Source organism: Ahaetulla prasina, chromosome 1 (assembly GCF_028640845.1).
Source record: "Ahaetulla prasina isolate Xishuangbanna chromosome 1, ASM2864084v1, whole genome shotgun sequence".
Lineage (NCBI taxonomy): Eukaryota > Metazoa > Chordata > Lepidosauria > Squamata > Colubridae > Ahaetulla > Ahaetulla prasina.
The window spans coordinates 360,244,648-360,265,377 of record NC_080539.1 but is presented as its reverse complement, the minus strand read 5'-3'; the positions used below and the strand labels follow the sequence as shown (position 1 = coordinate 360,265,377).

The 20,730-nt window shown below is 44.8% G+C and overlaps 1 protein-coding gene across 7 annotated transcripts in view; it reads left to right on the top strand.

Moving 5' to 3' along the window:
- ANO8 (anoctamin 8) overlaps positions 1-20,730 on the top strand; it is an 87,999-nt gene that overhangs the window by 10,227 nt on the left and 57,042 nt on the right. For 6 of the 7 annotated variants that reach the window (XM_058163290.1, XM_058163286.1, XM_058163285.1 and 3 more), the window contains exon 2: positions 3,816-3,926. In XM_058163290.1, the coding sequence (XP_058019273.1) occupies positions 3,816-3,926 (111 nt within the window). Of the gene's footprint in view, positions 1-429; positions 568-3,815; positions 3,927-20,730 lie in introns of those variants that run through there. The other variant, XM_058163288.1, reaches the window with a different exon arrangement.

Genomic DNA, 20,730 nt, shown 5'->3' with positions numbered 1-20,730 from the left:
AGGCAAACCAAATTCTGGGTTTTGCTCCTGTTGCCAATTTTGAACCTTTAACAGCTTGTTAGTGGACAGCAGGCAGAGACTGTAGATCATTGGACTCTGTATATGCTGAGAACAGCCAAAACTACTGGGAAATCCATCATTGAGTTGGTTGCCATAGAAATGTCTAGTTTCAACATTCCCACAGCCTCCCCCTCCCTATTTCTCCATCTTTTCAGCGGAGATTTCCCAATAGTAAGTATACGTAAGAAGTATAGGTTATTGGTGATGTCTGGCTGGTGCTATCTTGCAGCGGGATAAAAGGGACTTTTTTGTGCAAACTGTGTGTGTGTGTGTGTGTGTGTGTGTGTGTGTGTGTGTGTGTGTGTGTTTTATGTGCACATCAAGATGAACCGGAGAGGAAAAAACAGAGTCCCTTGAAGAGGTGGGAGCTTGAACGAAGAAGTGCTGGTTTATAGGTCTGATATGACATTTAACAAGAATTGACTTGCACTGCGAGAAGAATGCACTAAATAAAAGAATAAAGAGCACTTTATTCTTCTCGGTGGTACAAGAAGAGGTAAATCATTGGTACGTATTATGGGTTATTAAATTATTTTGGCTTTTATATGTCTTTTCCTAAGAAGACCTTTTTCCTTTTTTTTGGAACGGCAGAGCAAGACTTCCAATTATGATAAACTTTCGGGGCTGCAACTGTAAACAAAGCCCTGCTTGAGGTAGTAAATACTTCACCTGTTGAATTTTTGCCTGTGTGGGTATTGAATGTATAGGCACAGTAGTTTCTGCAGAGGAGAGGATTGGCAGCCCTATGAAAAAGGAGCTAAACTTAACCAGGGCACAGTTTGGGGATACGAAAGAGGAAAGGCAGACTGTTGTAATCCATGCGTGGATTACAACCTTTTGGCTTGCTTGAGCCACTTTCAGTGAAGAGCGATTGTCATGGGCTGGACATAAAATGCATAATGTAGCTAATGTACATAAGTAACAAACTGTCTTTACTTTTTAATATTTTTCATTATAACATTGTGGGGGCCGCATTAGTAGCTGTCCAGGGCCGCATGTGCTAGTTGGACATGCCTGATGAAATCTAAATCGTTTTCCGTCAAGCTTTATACCATTCCTGCCCCCCCCCTTATGTCAGGCGCTTACTTAGCCTTACTCCTGCACTGAAATGTTTCTGCTCCTATGTAACCAAAGTGTTTATAGATCCTTTCCAGCAAAGTGAGAAACTGAGATTTCCCATCGGAGTCCAGCTCCTGCTCTCAAAACATGCCCTAATGCTCAGGTTTCCAGGAAGGCAGAATTGGCCCCAAGTCCTTCTTGATATTCATTGATTTCCATTGAGGACCTGTATACGGCATGAATCAAAAGAGGGCTGTGAAAATATTTACAGACCCTTCATATCCTGGACATAAACTGTTTCAACTCCTACCCTCAAAACAACATTATGGAGCACTGCATACCAGAACAACTAGACACAAGAACAGTTTTTTCCCAAACGCCATCACTCTGCTAAACAAATAATTCCCTCAACACTGTCAAACTATTTACTAAATCTACACTACTATTAATCTCATTGTTCCCATCACCCATCTCCTCCCACTTACGACTGTAACTTTGTTGCTTGTATCCTTAGGATTTATATACTGATATTGATTGTTTCCTGATTGCTTATTTGTAGCCTATGACTATCATTAAGTGTTAAATCTGTACCCTATGACTATCATTAAGTGTTGTGTTGTACCTTGATGAAGGTATCTTTTTTTTATGTACACTGAGAGCATAGGCATCAAGACAAATTCCTTGTGTGTCCAATCACACTTGGCCAATAAAAAATTATATTCTATTCTATTAAAAAAATAAGCAACGTGATGAATAGAAATGCATTTTTACTGATGTGCTTGCATAGGTTTGTCTGAACAACTTGATCAGTAGATTTGCATTGTTCATTCAGAATTTAATGTTGCACTATTTAATGTTGAAGGGTTTCCTATCACAGTAAGAACAGAGATTCTGGCTTGTTCAGTATCAGTTTTCAATTGTGGCTAGGTAGGTGTCACAAAGAAGCTGACTTCTCCAGCCACATGTCTTCAGATTTTCTTGCCTGCAATACCCATGATCCTGAGCCAGGATGAACATTCTTACAGTAGCAGGACATAATTGTACAGGTAGTCCTCGCATACAACCATTTGTTTAGTGACTGTTTGAAATTACAACAGCACTGAAAAAAAGTGACTTATAAGTGTTTCTCACGCTTACGATCCTTGCAGCATCTCCATGGGCCCTCGATCAAAATTTGGACGCTTGGCAATGGACTCATATTCATAATGGTTGCAGTGTCCCAGGTTGCACGTGATCACCTTTTGCGACCTTCTGGCAAGCAGTCAGTGGGGATGCTGGGTTCACTTAACAACTGTGTTACTAACTTAACAATGACAGTGATTTGCTTAACAACTGTGGCAAGAAAGTTTATAAAATGGGGCAAGCTCACTTAACCATTCTCCCGAATAGCAACATAAATTTTGGACTCAATTGTGACCGTAAGTTGAAGACTACCAGTAGCCTAACCTAATGAGAAAGATTTTTTCATTGGGAAAAATCTTTCCCTGTCATTTCCTCTTACACTGGTTGTCCACTGTCGCTGAACATGAAAAGCTCCGGTGGATTTCTAAGATAGAGAAGCAATAGATAGCCCTAATATATAAACCCTGCTGGGTCAGAGGAGGGGGCTGCTCTTAATCCAGCATCCCACTCCAGTCTCTTAATGTGACAGAACCTGCACCTGGAGGAGCAGTGGGGGGAGTTTTGACAACCCTGAGCTTCACCAGAGACAGGCCAGCATTCAGAGATTATGCAGTCCTAAACTGGATGGAGGAAAGGGGAAGAGGTTCAGGGTAGACACATCTTAGAATCTCTCACGATATATCTTGTACCGTGATGGCGAATCTATGGCACGTGTGCCAGAGGTGACATGCAGAACCTTCTCTGTGGGCATGCGCACCGTCACCAGCTGCTCTTCCGGGTTCCACTGCGTGCATGTGCACTGGCCAGCTGCTTTCTTCCAGGTTCCAATGCTGTGGTGCGCACATGTGCGCGCACACATTCCAGTTTCAGCACTTGGTGCCGAAAAGGTTAACCATCACTGATCTAGTAGGTTCAAAAGTTATAGCTTTAGCTTGGCAAGATTCTGTTCACTAGATGTGAGCAAATCAAGGACTGAACGTGATTGGATTTTGCTGTGTCTTCTCTGGGCTTGGGCCTGACATTTTTACGGTTCCCAGGAAAGGAAAGGCTGGTCCAGGGGTGGGCTTCAAAACTTTTACCAAGGAGTTGCTGGATGGGCGTGGCCATGGTGGGCGTGGCCTAATTGGCCTCCTGCATCACAGCGGGAGGGGGCGTTTTTGCCCTCCCTGGGCTCCGGAGGCTTTCGTCAAGCCTCCGGGAGGGTGAAAATGGCCTCCCCAGGCTCCGGAGGCCTTCCGGAGGCTTCCCAAACTTCTGGTAGGCCTGTATTTTGCCCTCCCCGAGCCTCTGCGCATGCATTAACCTGCATCCAAAACGGGCCACATGGGGACTTCTGGGAGGGACGGGGGGTGCAGCCAGGAGTGGGATTTGGGGGTTCTCTGAATTGCACAGAATCTTAGCTAGAGGTTCTCCCGAACCCCTGTGAACCCCCAGCAGCCCACCCCTGGTCTGGTCTCTCACAGGAGAGAAAGGGAAAGGCATCCACGTCTTTTTTCAATGCATCTTAGCTCAATTGAGAGATGCTGGTTCCAAAAGCACTCAGTGATTCACCATCTGTACTTCTCTCTTCACAGACAAGCTGTTTGGGAAACGTCTGCTGCAGGCTGGGCGTTACATCATGTCCAATAAATCGTGGATGAAAACAGTCCCCACAGAAAACTGCGATGTGCTGATGACTCTGGCAGGTGTGTAGGGTCAGAGAGGTGGTTGCCGTTGATTCTCTCCAAATGTAATTAGAATTGTAGTTTTAATTTTCCTCTCTCTACCACTTCCCCCGAAGAACTTCTGCAGTTTGACATTCTGAACCAGTCTAGTCTTGATTGCTGAAATACAGTAGCTGGAGGAAACCTTGTAGGATGTGGTGGCTTCCAGGTGTTGGGCCTTCTATTCTCAGAATTCACAGGAACCAGATTAGAGTTGGAGTCAGATGCTCAAGTGTAGACCCATTGTTAGAGCTGTGTTGATCTATTGCTTTTATAATTTCCCCCCCCCTGGCTGCTGAGGGTTTTATGGTTTTCTTTATATGTTTTTTTAAACTTGGCTAGTCATCCAGAACCATGCAATTAGATAAGTCTCATAAACAAATACACCAAAGTGATTGCTTTGGGCTTAATAGGTTGAATAGACCCATCCAATTTCAAGTCATTGATAAAACCATGCTTTAAACATTCATAACTTGGTGAACCATTCAGTGGCTAAAGTATGTACAATATGGCTGGGTGAATCTTACCTTATTCCTGAGGAAATGATTTATCTAGGGCAGGGGTCTGCAAACTTGGCTCTTTTAAGACTTGTGGACTTCAACTCCCAGAATTCCTCAGCCAGCTTTGTGAAGTCCACAAGTCTTAAAAGAGCCAAGTTTGCAGACCCCTGATCTCGGGCTCTGTCAGCTGACAAAACTGAAATGACTAAAACCCCAATTCACCGTGGCCTGACATCCTTGTTTGCTGTTGCTTCCTCCAAAGTTTACAGCTTTTAAAAAAAGGTACAATGTGCCTATCTGAGAATAGACATTCCATGATATGGGAGGAGCGCATCAGCCGAAATACTAATCCAGGAGAATTTTATTCAATGTATCTCTTTACCAGCATTTGTTTTGAATAAAAGCGACAAGGTAGAGAAGTGAGACATCAAAACTAGATGATTTGTGAAATTAAAGAACAAGAAGATAAACAATATTACAAAATAATGGACATTCTATCACTGGTTAGAAGGAAAGATATGGTAGAAAAGAGTTGGGAAAGGTTAAGGTCAAGAGAAGAAATCTGAATTAAACTAATTTAGGAGAATGGAATGAATAATGTTACTAGATAAAATACCATTGTTTAATTAAAAATTAATGAAATAAGAGACCTGAACAATGTAAGACAGATGAATGAAAGAAACGTTTATTTTGAAATTGCACAAGAAGATATGTTAACACCCCACCAACACATTATAATTGGATTGATGAGATTTTTATGTTTGTTTGTGTTAAAAAATAAAAAAAATTAAAAAAAACTTAAATGATTCAGCAAAAACAAAATAAATAAATATAAATAAATATTTATCCTTGGATTAACTGAGGTGACAGCCTCTATGTAGTCCCCCCCCTCACCCACCTTCTTGTGTAGAATGATGAAGATGAGAAACTTCGAACTGGTGAAATTGCTCTGTCTCTAAAAACATTTCCCAGGGTGAAAACCTGCAAAGGTAATGCAGATTGACCTAGCCACAAGTGTCCAAAGTGACTAAAACTTCAGGAAATTGGCAAATTTCACGTGTTCTTATGGAAAATGTTGCAAGATGTCAGTTGAAACATGAACATTTTTTGAGACTTAATGTTCACACGTGATTTTAGCTCTTTTAAAAACTTAGTATTATTAAAAAATAGTTTTCAAGCTTTATAGGAAGAAAGTCCCTTGTGTCACAGTGCTCAGAGGCATCGCATAACTCGGACCTGGCTTGCATTTCTGTTGCAATGCAATGATCCACATGCAGATTGAGAATTCTTCCAAAATAATTTAAGATCAGCTAATGATTTCAGTTAGGAAGACAGAGATCAAATTAAAGAAAAGTATGGGAAGCCCAGGAATGTTTTGGTCAACCAGATTATACCAGTGGTGAAATCCAAATTTTTTTACTACCGAGTCTATGGGCGTGGCTTGGTGGGCATGGTGTGGCTTGAGGGTGTGGCTTGGTGATCGTGGCAGGGGAAGGATACTGCAAAATCTCCATTCCCACCCCACTCTGGGGCCAGACAGAGGTGGTATTTGCTGGTTCTCTGAACTATTCAAATCTGCTACCGGTTCTCCGAACTGCTCACAATTTCCACTACCGGTTTTCCAGAACCTGTCAGAACCTGCTGGATTTCACCCTTGGTTTATACATTTTTCCTTTTACTTGTTTCCCTCCCCCGCCAATAATTACTTTTTTACATATTTCTAAATACAAGTGTAGCAACCTTCCTTATAGAGGGAAACTTCACTTGAGACTCTGATTGAGCTCAGAATTATGGTCGTAAATTGGGCTAGTTGTTAAGGAAATCACCATGTGGCAAATTATATGATTTTTCCCCCCCTAATGTTCATGAAGCAAATCCATTATCTACAATGGGCGTTTTTGTCAGAAACCCGAAGTAAACTCCAGTTTCTGACAAAAAAAGTAAATTATGGTGAAGTGACAACAGGACACTGCAGTCATCCACAATGTGGGCCAGTTGATGAACACCCAAAATGCAATCATGTAACCGGGGAGGGGCGTCCTTGATAACTTTGAATCTGGTTCATAAGAAAGCCTGGGGAAGCCTGTTGTAATTTCGAACCCTTGCTAAGCAACCAATTGTAAGTCCAGGACTACCTGTATTAGTGGCTCTACAATTTCAATTGTCTTTGATCAGCATGGAAAGTGCTGGGAGTTATAGTTCAACATATGTGAGTAGTTCCCATTGCTGCTATAAATCACTTGGAATTCCATGGGGTATGTTTTGAAGTAAGCAGCTGTAGGATTGCAGCCCAACTTAATCATTAACATTTGTAAATTGCAGTTTAATTCATTTCCCTACCCTAATTAAAAACTGCATTTCTCAAACATCCAGTTTATATTTTTCCCATCTGAAACTGGGTACTTCAGTTCAGAGGAGACAACTGGGGCAGCGGTGGGATTCAAGTAATTTCTTCCAACAACCGTTTACCAATGATTTCTTCCAACAACCGTTTACCAAATTGCTCAGAAAGTTAACAACCAGTTCTCCCGAAGTGGTGCGAACTGGCTGAATCCCACCACTGAACTCGGGGGGTGGGGAGCCTAACCACAGTTATCTCAGCTCCATAAACTCATTCCTAAGGGGGGATTAGAACTCCCAGTCTCCTGGTTTCTAGGTCAATACCTTAACCACTATTCCAAAACTGACTCTCAGTTTAGGTGATGACTAGAACTAAACCAGTGGGGTTTAGAAACTAGTTTAGGAATTGCCAATATATGTGAACCAGACACTTATGATTAATTCAAGGAAGCATGGATAAAACAGACCATGACCTAGCATGACAGGTGAGCTCAGCCAGGGCGTCAGAAGTTGGGGGTGTTGTGTTTTGTTTTTTGCCTCCTTGTGTTAGCAGAAGGAATAAAATGAAATATGTGCTTGAAAGGAGATACCAACCTAGGAGAGATGCCAAATCGTAATGGAATATGGAGGTGCAGGAAAGGTGGGGGAAGGAACACTTCTGCACTTAAGCTTTTGAATCACTGCCAGTGAGAAGGCATTCACAAACAGATATCACTTGGGAGAAAGAAGCTTGCATCATCCTAAGGCATCCAAAAACGTAGCTAAAAACAAATGACTAATTGCATTGTGCAGCTCTTCAGCCACCATTGCAAAGGATGATCTGTTATGACATTTAAGGATGTTCTGTAGAAGTAAGGTGTCAGCTTTGGCAGCCATATTAAGAGTTTTTACTTGGATTGGGGCTTTTCTAGAACGCTGACATAATGATTCACCCACAAGTCCAGAGGAACCCCAAAGTTCTCATAACTGATCAATTGTCAGGCCCCCAAAACCAAGAAAGACACGTGGTGATTCCTCCAAGCAATTTGGAATCAAATCTCATTGGTTGGCTACACATGAGGGATTCAGAATCAGAATAGAGCTGGAAGTGACTTTGGAGGTCTTCTGGTTCAACTCTTCTCAAGCAGGAGACGCTTCACAATTTGAGACAAGAGGCTCTCCAGTCTCTTCTTAAAAACCTCCAGTGTTGGAGCTTCCACAATTAACCGTTCCTCTGGTTAATTGTTAATTGTTAACCATTCCACTGGTTAATTGTTCTCACTGTTAGGAAGTCTCTCCTTAATTCCAGGTTGCTTCTTTCCATTTCTTCTTTCCACATCCATTGTTTCTTGTCTTGCTTTCCAGTGTTTTGGAAAATAAATTCTCTCCATGATTAGTTTCCATCCATTGTTTCTTGTCTTGCCTTCTGGTGCTTTGGAAAATAAATTGACCTCTTCTTTGTGGCAACCTCTTAAATATTGGAACACTGTTATCATGTCACCCCTAATCCTTCTTTTCTCTAGATTAGCCAATTCCCTGCAATTGTTCTTCATATGTTTTAGTCTCCAAAGTCTTAACATCTGCTTTGTAATGTGGTGACCAAAACTGGATGCAGTATTCCAGGTATGGTCTTCTTAATAAGGTTTTATAAAGTGGTACTAATTCTAATAGCAATTTTCTTTATTGTTCAACACCTATAGACAGAATTGTGGCAATTAAGTACTCTACTAGCTGCATCCAGCATATACTCTGAGCTATTAGGGAGGTGCTGTCCTCAGTCTCTTTCTCTCATACTAAATATCTGGAATGAGCTGCCTCTTATTCCTCTGGAATGCACTCCTGGGAATGCAGCCTACCACATCCCGTCACAATCAATGCTCCTATTTGATGGTTTTGTTCCAGCAAGGCCTTACCGTCTACTTAGCAAGTTTTGACCTATGTCTTCAGCACAGCCTCCAATCCTTCTAGCAGTTAATTTGCTAATGGGAAAATTGATGCATCTTCTCTGTTGGATATCAATGCATATGTATGAACATTAAGGCATCTTGCAGTAGGCATCCAGCTGTTTTACATAAGTTTTGTTGCAGATGCATATTTCAGTCACAGCAATAACCTACTGAAAGTCAGTGTTTTGCTAATGTGTCCTTAACTTAAAAACTGATGGCCCTTGGTTTTTTTCAGTCGGCAAAATAAAGAATGCAGCACCTAGCAAATAGAGAAGCAATTCAATAAATTATGATTGAGGAACATGATACAGTCAGCGAAAAAAGAATAATGGTGTAATTGGTATTTCCTTTTAGAAATGTGGATATAACATGGGTTCTTTACCGTGAGTTACCATATTTTTCAGAATATAAGACGCACCTTTTTCCCACCTAAAAGGGGGTGAAAATTTGGGTGTGTCTTATACACTGAATGTAGCCCCTCTCACCCACTGGCCCCCATCCTTTGGCCTCTGCCTCCCAGCAATTTATCTCCTTGTAGCAAGTAGCAAGGAGAAACAGTCCATTTCAGCTTCAGCACAGCCTAATTAGCACAAGTTGATTATCCCCAACTCTCAGATGTTTCAGGCTGCAGAGATTGCCATTGCCTATTGCTGCGTGGGCCTCTGCTGCTTGCTGCAAGGAGGTAAATTGCTGGGAGCAGATTTTGTGTGTGTGTGTGCTAATCAAGCTATGCTGAAAACAAAAATGAAAGTAAATAAAGCAGGCTGTTTGCTGTTTGCTGCAATGAGGCAAAATTGCTGGGAGGTAGAGGCAGTTTTCTTTTTCTTGTTTTCCTCACCAAAAACAGTAGGTGCGTCTTATAGTCCAGTGCATCTTATACTCCGAAAAATATGGCAAATCACCTCTAACCTTAATGCTATTTAGGGAAAATATCAAGCAGGCATGAGTCTATGTGCGACATTTGTTGTGTGGATAGCTCTTGTGTATCTTAGTTGCAAGATTTTATCTGAAGATCAGGAGAAATTATTGGTCCAAGTGCTTCGTTATTGGAATGAATTACCTAGAGCAGGGTTGTCAAACTCAATTTCATTGAGGGCTGCATCAGGGTTGTGTTTGACCTTGTGGGGGATGTGGTCAGATTGATATCACTCGTGTTGGGACACCTTTGGTGACCCAGGTGGGGCTGGGGGGATCCATTGTCCTCCCAGGCCCGTTTTTGTCTGTGATGGCCTCCTCCAGCCCTCTGTCAGTGAAAATGGAATCTAGGAAGATCACAGGTGCTGCTCACAAGCTCAGTTTTTGGCAGAGGCACTGTGGGCCGGTGCTTCACTGTTTCCAGGGTGGCCCCATAGGCCAGATCTAAGCACCCTGTGGGTTGGATGTAGCCCATCGGCCTTGAGTTTGATACCCCTGACCTAGAGCAATGGTGATGGATTTGAAGTTCTTCCAATGGAGCTGAAGTACAACTCTCCAACATCGATAGAAGGAGAATATTTGTAGCTGAGGGTTGAAATTTATTTATTTATTTATTTATTTATTTATTTATTTATTCATATTTGTATACCGCCCTATCTCCCGAAGGACTCAGGGCGGTTCACAGGCAAATAAAACATTTATGTACAAATTAAAATAACCATTAAAAAACTTATTCTAAAGCCAGATTCTTAAAAAATAATATAAATATTAAAACCAGTTAAAACCCCTATAAATTTAAAATCTAGTCCAGTCCTGCACAGATGAATAAATGTGTCTTAAGCTCGCGACGGAAGGTTCGGAGGTCCGGAAGTTGACGGAGTCCTGGGGGGAGTTCGTTCCAGAGGGTGGGAGCCCCACAGAAGGCCCTTCCTGGGCGTCGCCAGGCGACACTGCCTAGCTGACGGCACCTGAGGTCCCTCTCTGTGAGAGCGCACGGGTCGGTGAGAGGTATTCGGTAGCAGTAGGCGGTCCCGTAAGTAACCCGGCCCTATGCCATGGAGCGCTTTAAAGATGGTTACCAAAACCTTGAAGCGCACCCGGAAGGCCACAGGTAGCCAGTGCAGTCTGCGCAGGATAGGTGTCATACGGGAGCCACGAGGGGCTCCCTCTATAACCCGCGCAGCTGCATTCTGAACTAACTGCAGTCTCCGGATGCCCTTCAAGGGGAGCCCCATGTAGAGAGCATTGCAGTAATCCAGGCGAGACGTCACGAGGGCGTGAGTGACCGTGCATAGGGGTGAGGGGTCCTTGGTGCTCTCTGAGCTTTGTTGTTTTCTTGTAGACCTTTCATTACTCAAACTAAGCAACATCATCAGAGCATTGTTGATTTTACCTAGTTTGGGTAATGAAATGTCTGAGAGCAAATAACTAGGCTCAGAGAGCACCAAAGACTTCTCAACTCTCAGCATCTTTCACTTTACCCATGGTAGTGGATTCATCTGGACCTAGAGAGAATTCCTCATGCATTCACTCACAGAGGATTTCCTATTTATTTATCAATCAAATTTATGTGGCCGCCCATCTCACACAAAGTGAGTCTGGGCAGCATACACTTGTAATAAAACCAACAATTACAGATAGTCCTTGACTTATGAGCACAGTTGGGACCAGAGCTGTTGCTGAGCAAAGTGGTTGTTAAGTGACTCCTGCCTCATTTTACGATTTTTTTTGCAACAAGCAATTGTTAATTGCAGATGTTAAGTGAATCATACAGTCCTTAAGTGTATCTGGCTTCCCTCATTGACTTTGCTTGGCAGAAAATTGATGTCAGAGTCACAAATGGCAATCACACAATGTTAATTGCAGTTGTTAAGTGAATCATACAGTCCTTAAGTATATCTGGCTTCCCTCATTGACTAAACTTGATGTCAGAGTCACAAATGGCAATCACACAATGTTAATTGCAGTTGTTAAGTGAATCATACTGTCCTTAAGTGTATCTGGCTTCCCTCATTGACTTTGCTTGGCAGAAACTTGATGTTAGGTCACAAATGGCAATCGCACAACTCCAGGATGCTGCAACAGTTGTAAATACATGTCAGTTACCAAGCAATCAAATTTTGATAACATGACCATGGGGATGCTGCAATGGTTGCAAGTGTGAGGACTGGTTGTAAACCACGTTTTTCAGTGTTGCTATCAGGGTTCCCAGTAATACACCCATAGCAAACAGAACTCCGTGGCAAGCAGGTTCCTCAAAGTACAGGTTTATTGGATATATCATATTGGCGCAGACTGATGAAAACCGGCTCTAAAGGTTCCCGTAGTTTTCACCTAATTAAAAGTAAAGTTTTCCCCCTTTCCCGAACAGTCACATGGTCCAATCAAGGTGTTTCCCGGTTGCTTGGAAACTTCACTACTCCTCTTTCAGTCACCTGTGGGAATGTGCTTGGTTCCCAGGAGAAAGTATTTTGTTTTGGCTGCAAACCCTCAGCTATCTCTATTCCCTCCTCCCTATCCCTCAGCACTGTAAAGCCTGAAGCCAGGCCTCTAAGGTGGCCTCAGTCAGGCTAGCTTCAGAGTTGACAGTTGTTCTAACTTTGAACAGTTGCTAAACAAATTCTTGTAAGTTGTGGAGTACCCATAAAACATTACCAAAGCCATTTAAAACAGTTAAACATAAATAAAAAAAACCAAACTGACAAAATGGAACATATCAGAATATTATACATGATGCAGTGCATACATGGTCTCTCTGTCGACAGAGATCCTGAAAAAGTCATGTTTTAAGGAATTTCTGGAAGATTACAGTGGTTGGCGCCAATCTCGGGGGGGCGGGGGGGGGAAACAGGGGGGAGATTGGTGTCCAAACGTTGGGTGCCAGAGACTAGTATCTACCAAACAGGTTTATACTGAATACTAAATCCAGATACTCCATGTATGGCTATGTTATGGCTTAACATAGATCTCTAAAAACATTCATTCATGTTGGGCAGGGTTCCATTTAAAAGCATATGCAGTATTCCGATTCACAAATTAACAAGGTACATGTTTTGCCCTAGACAGAAGAATTGTAAAAAGAAGCTGGTATACATATTTAAAAGTAAAACGTGACATAAATTTACAAAGCTCCTACGGATTCAAGGACTAAAGTAATTATTGTGTCCATGGATTTGCTTGTATGAAAGAAGAGATATGTCCCTGTTCATAATATAATGGGAAATTCTGCACTCTCTGTAACTAGATCATATATGCCAGTGATGGCTAACTTTTTTCTCATCATGTGCCAAAAGCACATGTGAACACCCCCCCCCATTTTTGGCCTAGCAATCCTCCCTGCAGCCTCCTGGGCCCAAAAATGGGTCATGGGGAAGGCGGGCCACCCCCCTCCCCATGCTCCATTTTGGGCCTAGCAGGCTTACTTGCAGCCTCCTGGGCCTAAAATCGGGCTGGAGGGGGGCATGCCACACATACCCGTGCTCAGTCCCTGCCCCCTGTGTATGCATGTGTGCACATCTCTCACATGTGCCCTGCCCCCCGCACACCCCAAAAATCAGCTGGCCACCGCATACACACATATGTGGTGGAGCTAAGGTGGGTGACAGCTCATGGACTCTGTGTGCCAGCTGTGGCATTGCGTGTTTCACCCTCACAGATATACACTGCTTTCTAGAATGTAAGTTATTCACTATAAAATGTGTTCAAATAGTGTGATAGAAAACGCAGCAACTCTTGACTTCACATGACAGACTACACCAGAATAAAATGGGTTTTTGTAATGTATCTTTAAAAGTTTTGGCGGGAATTTAGCACGTTGCTGATTGGTTGAGGCCACCGGCCGAACTGTATAAAAAGAGAGGTTTTCCCCAGCGCAGGTTGCTGGGTTCACTGTATATTAAAGAGCTGTTGTCACTACCCTGGTCTCCTGCCTCGTTATTGCCCAAACGTAACACTGGCGACGAAGGTGGGATTCCGAGGCTAAAAGCACCAGGAAAGAGCTGAACGCACTACGAGGACCGAACCCAGCAAATTCAGGGCGGAAACGCAGCGATGGCCAGCTACACACCGCCCGCGCCGTTTGACCCATCCAAGGAGAAATGGGGAACATACATGACCCGTTTCGAGAGTTTCCTCGAGGCGAACGAACTGCAAGGAGTTCCAGACAACAGAAAAAGGGCGTATTTCCTGAGCCACTGCGGTCCCGAGGTCATCGACATCGCAGAAGCCCTGGCAGAGCCAACGCCGGTACAATCGGTATCATGGCAAACTCTGCAGAACCTACTGAAGAACCATTTCGCGCCAACACCATCCAAATCGTTACAACGTTTTGAATTTGGAGAGCGCAGACAGCAAGAGGGCGAGTCCATCAGCGAATACATGGCCGCCCTAAGGAAAGCCTCTAAATATTGTGGGTACCGAGATTTGGATGAGGAACTGTTGGAGCAACTCATCCGTGGGGTCAGGGACATTCGTTTGCGGAGGCGGCTGCTATCCAAGAGCAACCTAACGCTGGCAAACGCTCTGGACGAAGCCAGAGCTCATGAGATGTCCACCCAAGCAGCGGAAACCCTACAAAAGCCGCTCACACCAATGGCGAGCGCGAAATCAACTCCGGTCCACAACGAAGAAATCCAGACCGAATCAGACGGCGAGGATGAGGAAGGAGTTTTCCACACCGGGGGACCGAGAAAAGAAGACCGGGATGACTGCGGAAGTTGCGGAGGGCAACACCAGCGTCAACAATGCAAATTCAAGGACGCTACATGTCGGCGGTGCGAGAAGAAGGGGCACCTGGCTCAAGTCTGTCGAGCACCCCAACCTTCCCGCCGAAAATTCAAACCAACCAATCAGAGCGCGGGATCGGCAAGGCGACCCGTGATTGGTCAAAACAAAAAGGGCGCAAAGTCAAATCGAACGACTGTGATAGTGGGTCGTGCAGCGACCCGTTTAGAGAAGAAGATCTTCACAAAACCAAAAATCGAAGGAGTGCCGTGCCGACTGGAGGTGGACACAGGGTCAGCGATCACAATCATGTCCTGGGACAATTTTGCGAAAGCTTTGCCGAACATCGCCAAGCGCAAACTGCGAACACAGCGGCTAAAAGTGCAAGACTACCAAGGGAATCGCATCCCTGTTCGAGGGACAACGTCCGTCCGCGTCGAGTACGGACCACACGAGAAAACCCTGCCCATCACGATAGTCGAGGGGACCCTGCCAAGCTTGTTGGGTCTAGACTGGTTTCGAGCGTTGGGCATGGGAGTGACTGGCATCTACAGAAACGACTTTAAACTAAAGGACGCCCTAATGGAAGAATTTGAAGATGTTTTCAAAGACTGCCTGGGCAAGTACAAGGGGACCCCTATTTCTTTCAACTTAGATCCTCAGGTAGCCCCCATACGGTTAAAAGCGAGGAGGGTTCCTTTCGCCCTTAAGCCCAAGATTGACCGGGAAATAGACAAACTAGTCAGTCAAGGGATACTAGTACCAGTCGACCATGCAAAATGGGAGACGCCAATCGTCACCCCAGTAAAACCAGATGGGTCAATCCGAATTTGCGCTGACTACAAGGCGACCTTAAACAAAGCCTTGCAAAAAAGCGCTTACCCGGTTCCAGTGGTACAGCATTTGCTGCATTCGCTGGGGCAAGGGCACATTTTTGCCAAATTAGATTTGGCCCAAGCCTATCAACAGCTGCCCGTAGATGCCAACACAGCCGAAGCCCAGACAATTGTAACTCACAGAGGCGCCTTTAAATGTACCAGATTACAGTTTGGGGTGAGTGTGGCACCTGGCCTTTTTCAAAATTTAATGGAAAGACTTCTGCAAGGGCTCCCGGGGGTGGTACCATATTTTGATGATGTGTTGGTATCCGCCGAGAATTTGGAAGAACTAGGGGAGCGTTTGAGAAAAGTTTTGGGCATTTTCCGGTCAGCCGGTCTAAAAGTTAAAGTGAACAAATGCCAAATAGGGGTAGAATCCGTAGACTTCTTGGGCTACCGAATAGACAAGGAAGGAATTCACCCCACAGAGAGCAAAATCAAGGCGATAAAAAAGGCCCCAGCACCCAGAAACAAAACAGAGCTACAGGCATTTCTGGGCCTATTGAATTTTTACGCGGTCTTTTTAAAAAATAAGGCGACGGTTGCCGAGCCGCTACATAAGTTACTGGGGAAGAATGCTGTTTGGTCTTGGGGAAAGGCAGAAGCTAGAGCATTCGAGGCAGTACAAAACCTACTATCGAACGATAGTTTACTGATCCAGTACAATAGCACAATGCCAGTGGTGTTAGTTTGCGACGCATCCCCCTATGGGGTGGGGGCGGTGCTCAGCCACAGACTTCCGAATGGCACAGAAGCCCCAATAGCTTTCTACTCCAGAACGATGTCCTCGGCAGAGAGGAACTATAGTCAGTTGGACAGGGAAGCCCTAGCCATAGTTTCAGGAGTGAAGAAATTTCATGAATACGTTTTTGGTCGAGACTTTGAAATTATTACTGACCATAGACCACTATTAGGGTTGCTGGCTGGCGACCGGCCAACACCCGTGGCACTCTCGCCCCGATTGACCCGATGGACTATCTTTCTAGCTGCCTACTCCTATAAGCTGCGGCATCGGCCAGGAAAGGAGTTGGGGCATGCGGACGCATTAAGCAGATGCCCACTGCCAGGGGCGATCGAGGACCCCACTCCGGGGACACCCATACTGTTAATTGACTCTCTGGACTCTGGCCCAGTCACGTCCAAGGAGGTGGCTCGGGCTTCATACCGGGACATTACTGTGAGAACTGTAATTGGTTGGGTTCAAAGGGGGTGGCCCGCTGCGCCGGGCGAGCGATTCAAAGAATTTGTTAAGAAAAGCGGGGAATTATCAGTGCAAGGGGGTTGCCTGCTCTGGGGGGATAGGGTGGTTGTTCCAGAGAAACTGCGGGGAAAAGTTCTGGAACTTCTGCACGAAGGTCACCCTGGGATCGTGAGAATGAAGGGTTTAGCTAGGAGCTATGTGTGGTGGCCCCTAATGGACAAAGAGATTAGCGACAAGGTTGGCAGATGCCAAGTGTGCCAGGAGTCTAGACCACTACCACCGACGGCCCCAATCCGGGAGTGGGAGAAACCCCAAGGCCCCTGGTCCCGTATACACATAGACTTCGCCGGCCCCTTCCACGGCCAAACGTTTCTAATAGTGGTGGATGCATTCTCCAAATGGTTGGAGATCATCCTAATGAAATCCACAACCGCTGAAGCTGTCATTTCAGCACTAAGGCACCTTTTCGCAACGCACGGGTTGCCGGACACTCTAGTGTCAGACAATGGGCCACAGTTCACCGCGACACTTTTTGAGGGGTACTTGGCAGAAGAGGGCATCCGACATGCCCTCTCGGCGCCTTTCCACCCTGCGACGAACGGCCTTGCTGAACGTTTCGTCCGGAGCGCGAAAGAGGCATTGTCCAGAAGTGGCCCAGGCGATTGGCAATCACAAATCGATGCATTCCTATCGGTACAACACAGAACCCCTTGTGTGGCCACTGGCCGCAGCCCAGCAGAACTACTGATGGGACGAAAACTAAGATGTCCATTAGACCGTTTAAACCCTAATTACACGCCAGACGGGTACAAAACAACACCAGGCAAAACAAGAGAACTGGCCATAGGAAGCTATGTATGGGCACACAATTACGGGGATGGCCCAAACTGGCTAAAGGGAACAATCATAGACACCACGGGCCCCAAGTCGTATCTCGTAGAGATAGAGGACGGCCGGGTGTGGAGACGCCACATAGATCAGCTAAGAAATAGAATTTACACTAGACCAGAGATAGATGGGACGGGCCCTGACTACTCATTGATTGAACCCACAGCTGACTCAAACCAAGAAAAAACGGGGGACTTATCTGGTTCAGACGAGGTCCAGCGACACCATCCGGCCCTTCCTGAAGACAGCAGGCACGACTCGGCAAGTAATCCGAGGCCGGATGGCCTGGAGGAGGAGCTGAGAGGAACGAGCAGTCCCTCCGGTCAGCTCGACTCACTCCCAGGAAATGAACTGCGCAGGTCCGACAGAGTTAGGAAACGCCCAGCGTACCTGTGCGACTACGTAGAGAAATAATATGCTGAATTTATGCAAATATGAGTAAAGTGTTTTCTGGGAGGGAAGGAGTGTAATGTATCTTTAAAAGTTTTGGTGGGAATTTAGCACGTTGCTGATTGGTTGAGGCCACCGGCCGAACTGTATAAAAAGAGAGGTTTTCCCCAGCGCAGGTTGCTGGGTTCACTGTATATTAAAGAGCTGTTGTCACTACCCTGGTCTCCTGCCTCGTTATTGCCCAAACGTAACAGTTTTGGTGATGTGTGATCTATTGTGCTGCAAAATCAGAATCCATTTCTTAACATTAGATTGAGACAAGACATTATGTTACTCCATAGTATAGTTTATTTGGTCAAAATATATGAGCACAGCAATTCTTGTTTCATTATCCTGGTTTGAGATGTTACTTGAATCTGTCCAAGGTGTCAGTATTCATAGATTATATTGGGCAATCATATTGCTTGATTTATGGGGCCCAGATACCACTGTCTTCTCTTGTAACTTTCCTCTGTTTTCCTCTGGTTTTTCCCCTGCATTTTTCTCATAGTGCAGAAAATTCATTAAGTAGAGAAAGATGAAATAACTTTACAATGACTTATGACTGATAGTACGAACTGTTGGCTATTTAAAAGCACATACTCACTCTGAACATTATTTTATGCTCATTTAATGACCTTAATCATCTTTGTATTCATATTGATAGCTGGCCTTCTCTAAAATAAGCTTGCAATCATCTCAGCTATGCTCATAACAAGCTCATATGTTCTCCAGCAGTTAATTAATTGGACTTAAATAGCATCATAGGCACATGATAGTTAGAAACTTCAAGAGAGCCACAAAGACACAAAGTTGTGCAAGAGAGTTGGAGTAAAACGTAATGTGCCAGGTTTTTTTTCTCCCTCTTACTACATCAGAGCATCAGAAGAGGCTGTGCAGGTTTTAAACAGCAGCAATAGGAGGCAGTAAATGTAATGATTCATGGAAATTATTTTCATTCCTGGGAAAATAATACTTTGTTCTTAACTGGGTTGTACTCACTCAGCATCACTACATACTTTGGGAATGAGCCTAAAACTATTTTCACTATTGGCCTATCAATTTTATTAGATTTATATTATGGCATTCCTCCCAGAACTCAAGAAAGTCTATGTGCCTAGACCTCACGCCAGTTCTTGCTCACAGCGACGATCCTGTGAAGCAGGTTTTGCTGTGAGACAAAGACTGACCCCAAGTCCATCAATGAACTTCATAGTGAAGATGGGTTTGAACCTGGATATTTACTGCAGCATAATATATGGGGAGCTAGAATCTCCTAGGAAGACAGGAGTGCTGACAGTGTAAATAATCCACTCTGACCTTGCACAGAGATGGGAAGCAGAAAGGAGGGCATCCTGCAAGCTGTGGAAAAGGAGGGAGGAAAAGGTGATGTTGAAGGTTATAACACGTTAGCAGCAACCAAAACTGTCAGAAGACAATTAACTGCTCAGTTCTAGTGAGCAATGAAGATTCTGCACTGGCCGTGCTGGGAGACTTTAGCTTAGGTGCAGCCAGATGAAAAAGAGGAGATTCTGACATTGAACACTAAACCACACTTTTGGTGATGTGCATGCTAGAGTTATTCCTGGACAGGGATAGAGTCATCAGGCTGAGGCAATAGATGTGTCAGTTTTGATGTTGGAATTGCTTTAATGCATGATTTGAAAACTGCAGTGAATGCAACAAACAACGGCAAGTGAGGTGGCTAGCTGCTATCATAAAATACTGTGTTTCTCCAAAAATAAGATCCGGTCTTATATTTTTTGTAGCTCCAAAATAAGCACCAGGGCTTATTTTTGGGGATATCTTATTTTTTTCCACATATGGGAGGCCCACTTCTTCTGCTTACTCGTGGCCCAACAGGGCAGGACGCTGCACAGTTTGCTAGTGCCACTCCCGTGAGGCAGGTGAAGGTGGAGCTGCTCCATGCGCCCTTCACCGGCTTACCTCAGGGCCCCTGCAGCCAGGCCATCCATGCCCCGACAACTGCCTCGCGGTGGCAGCACCAGCAGCCATGTCCAGCAGCACCCTATGTGGCCACCGGCCCACTTGTTCTGCTTGCTTGCGGCCACAACAGAACAGGAGGTCGAGCCATGAGGTGAGGTGGAGGGGTGGAGTTGCCCCACACATCCCACACCAGCTTACCTCAGAGCCCCCATCCATACCCTGACAGCTGCCTTTCTTGTGGCTGTGGCACCGGCACTCAGTTGCGACCACAAGCAAACAGAAGTGGGCTGGCAGCCACGTGGATTCCAGCTGGACATGCCTGCTGGTGCTGCCACTGAGAGGCAGTTCTCAGGGCATGGATGGCCTGATTGCAGGGGCCCTGGCCTGAGGTAAGCTGGTGTGGGGTGCATGGGGTAGATCCACCCCTTCCACTTGCCTTGCCTCACTTTGTGTCGACGGCACTGCAAGCAACCAGACGGAACGGGCAGCCGGGTGGCAGTGCAGGCTCTTAAATAGGGCTTATTTTTGGGGGTAGGGCTTATATTAGGCGTACACGTAAAAGCCATGCTAGGGCTTATTTTCGGGATAGGTCTTGTTTTCGGGGAAACACAGTACCACAATCTTCACTGATTGCCAATTTGTTCCTGGGCTAATTGAAACCCCAGAAAGATTTATAATATATAAGAGAACCCCTATAGTCAGCAGCATCTGCAAAATTGGATTACTGGGTCCAAACTGGCAAGATGGTGAACAGAGTGTCACAATAAAGTCTTATCAGTTTGCATTGTGACACTGCCATTTTGCTAACTTTGATGCACAGATCTTTGGAAGTGGCTATCGCTGGGAGATACATTTGATGTCAACCAGGAAGAAGGCTCTCTGTGTTATTTTGGAAGTTGTTCTGATGTATATCATGTTGAGCACTGTTATATTCATTCTGGATTTGAAAATTTGTGAGAAGGTTGCCACATGAACAGATGTCGGGCGATTAGGTTGGTTGTTACTGACATGGAGGCGCCATATCAGTATACCAAATTATGT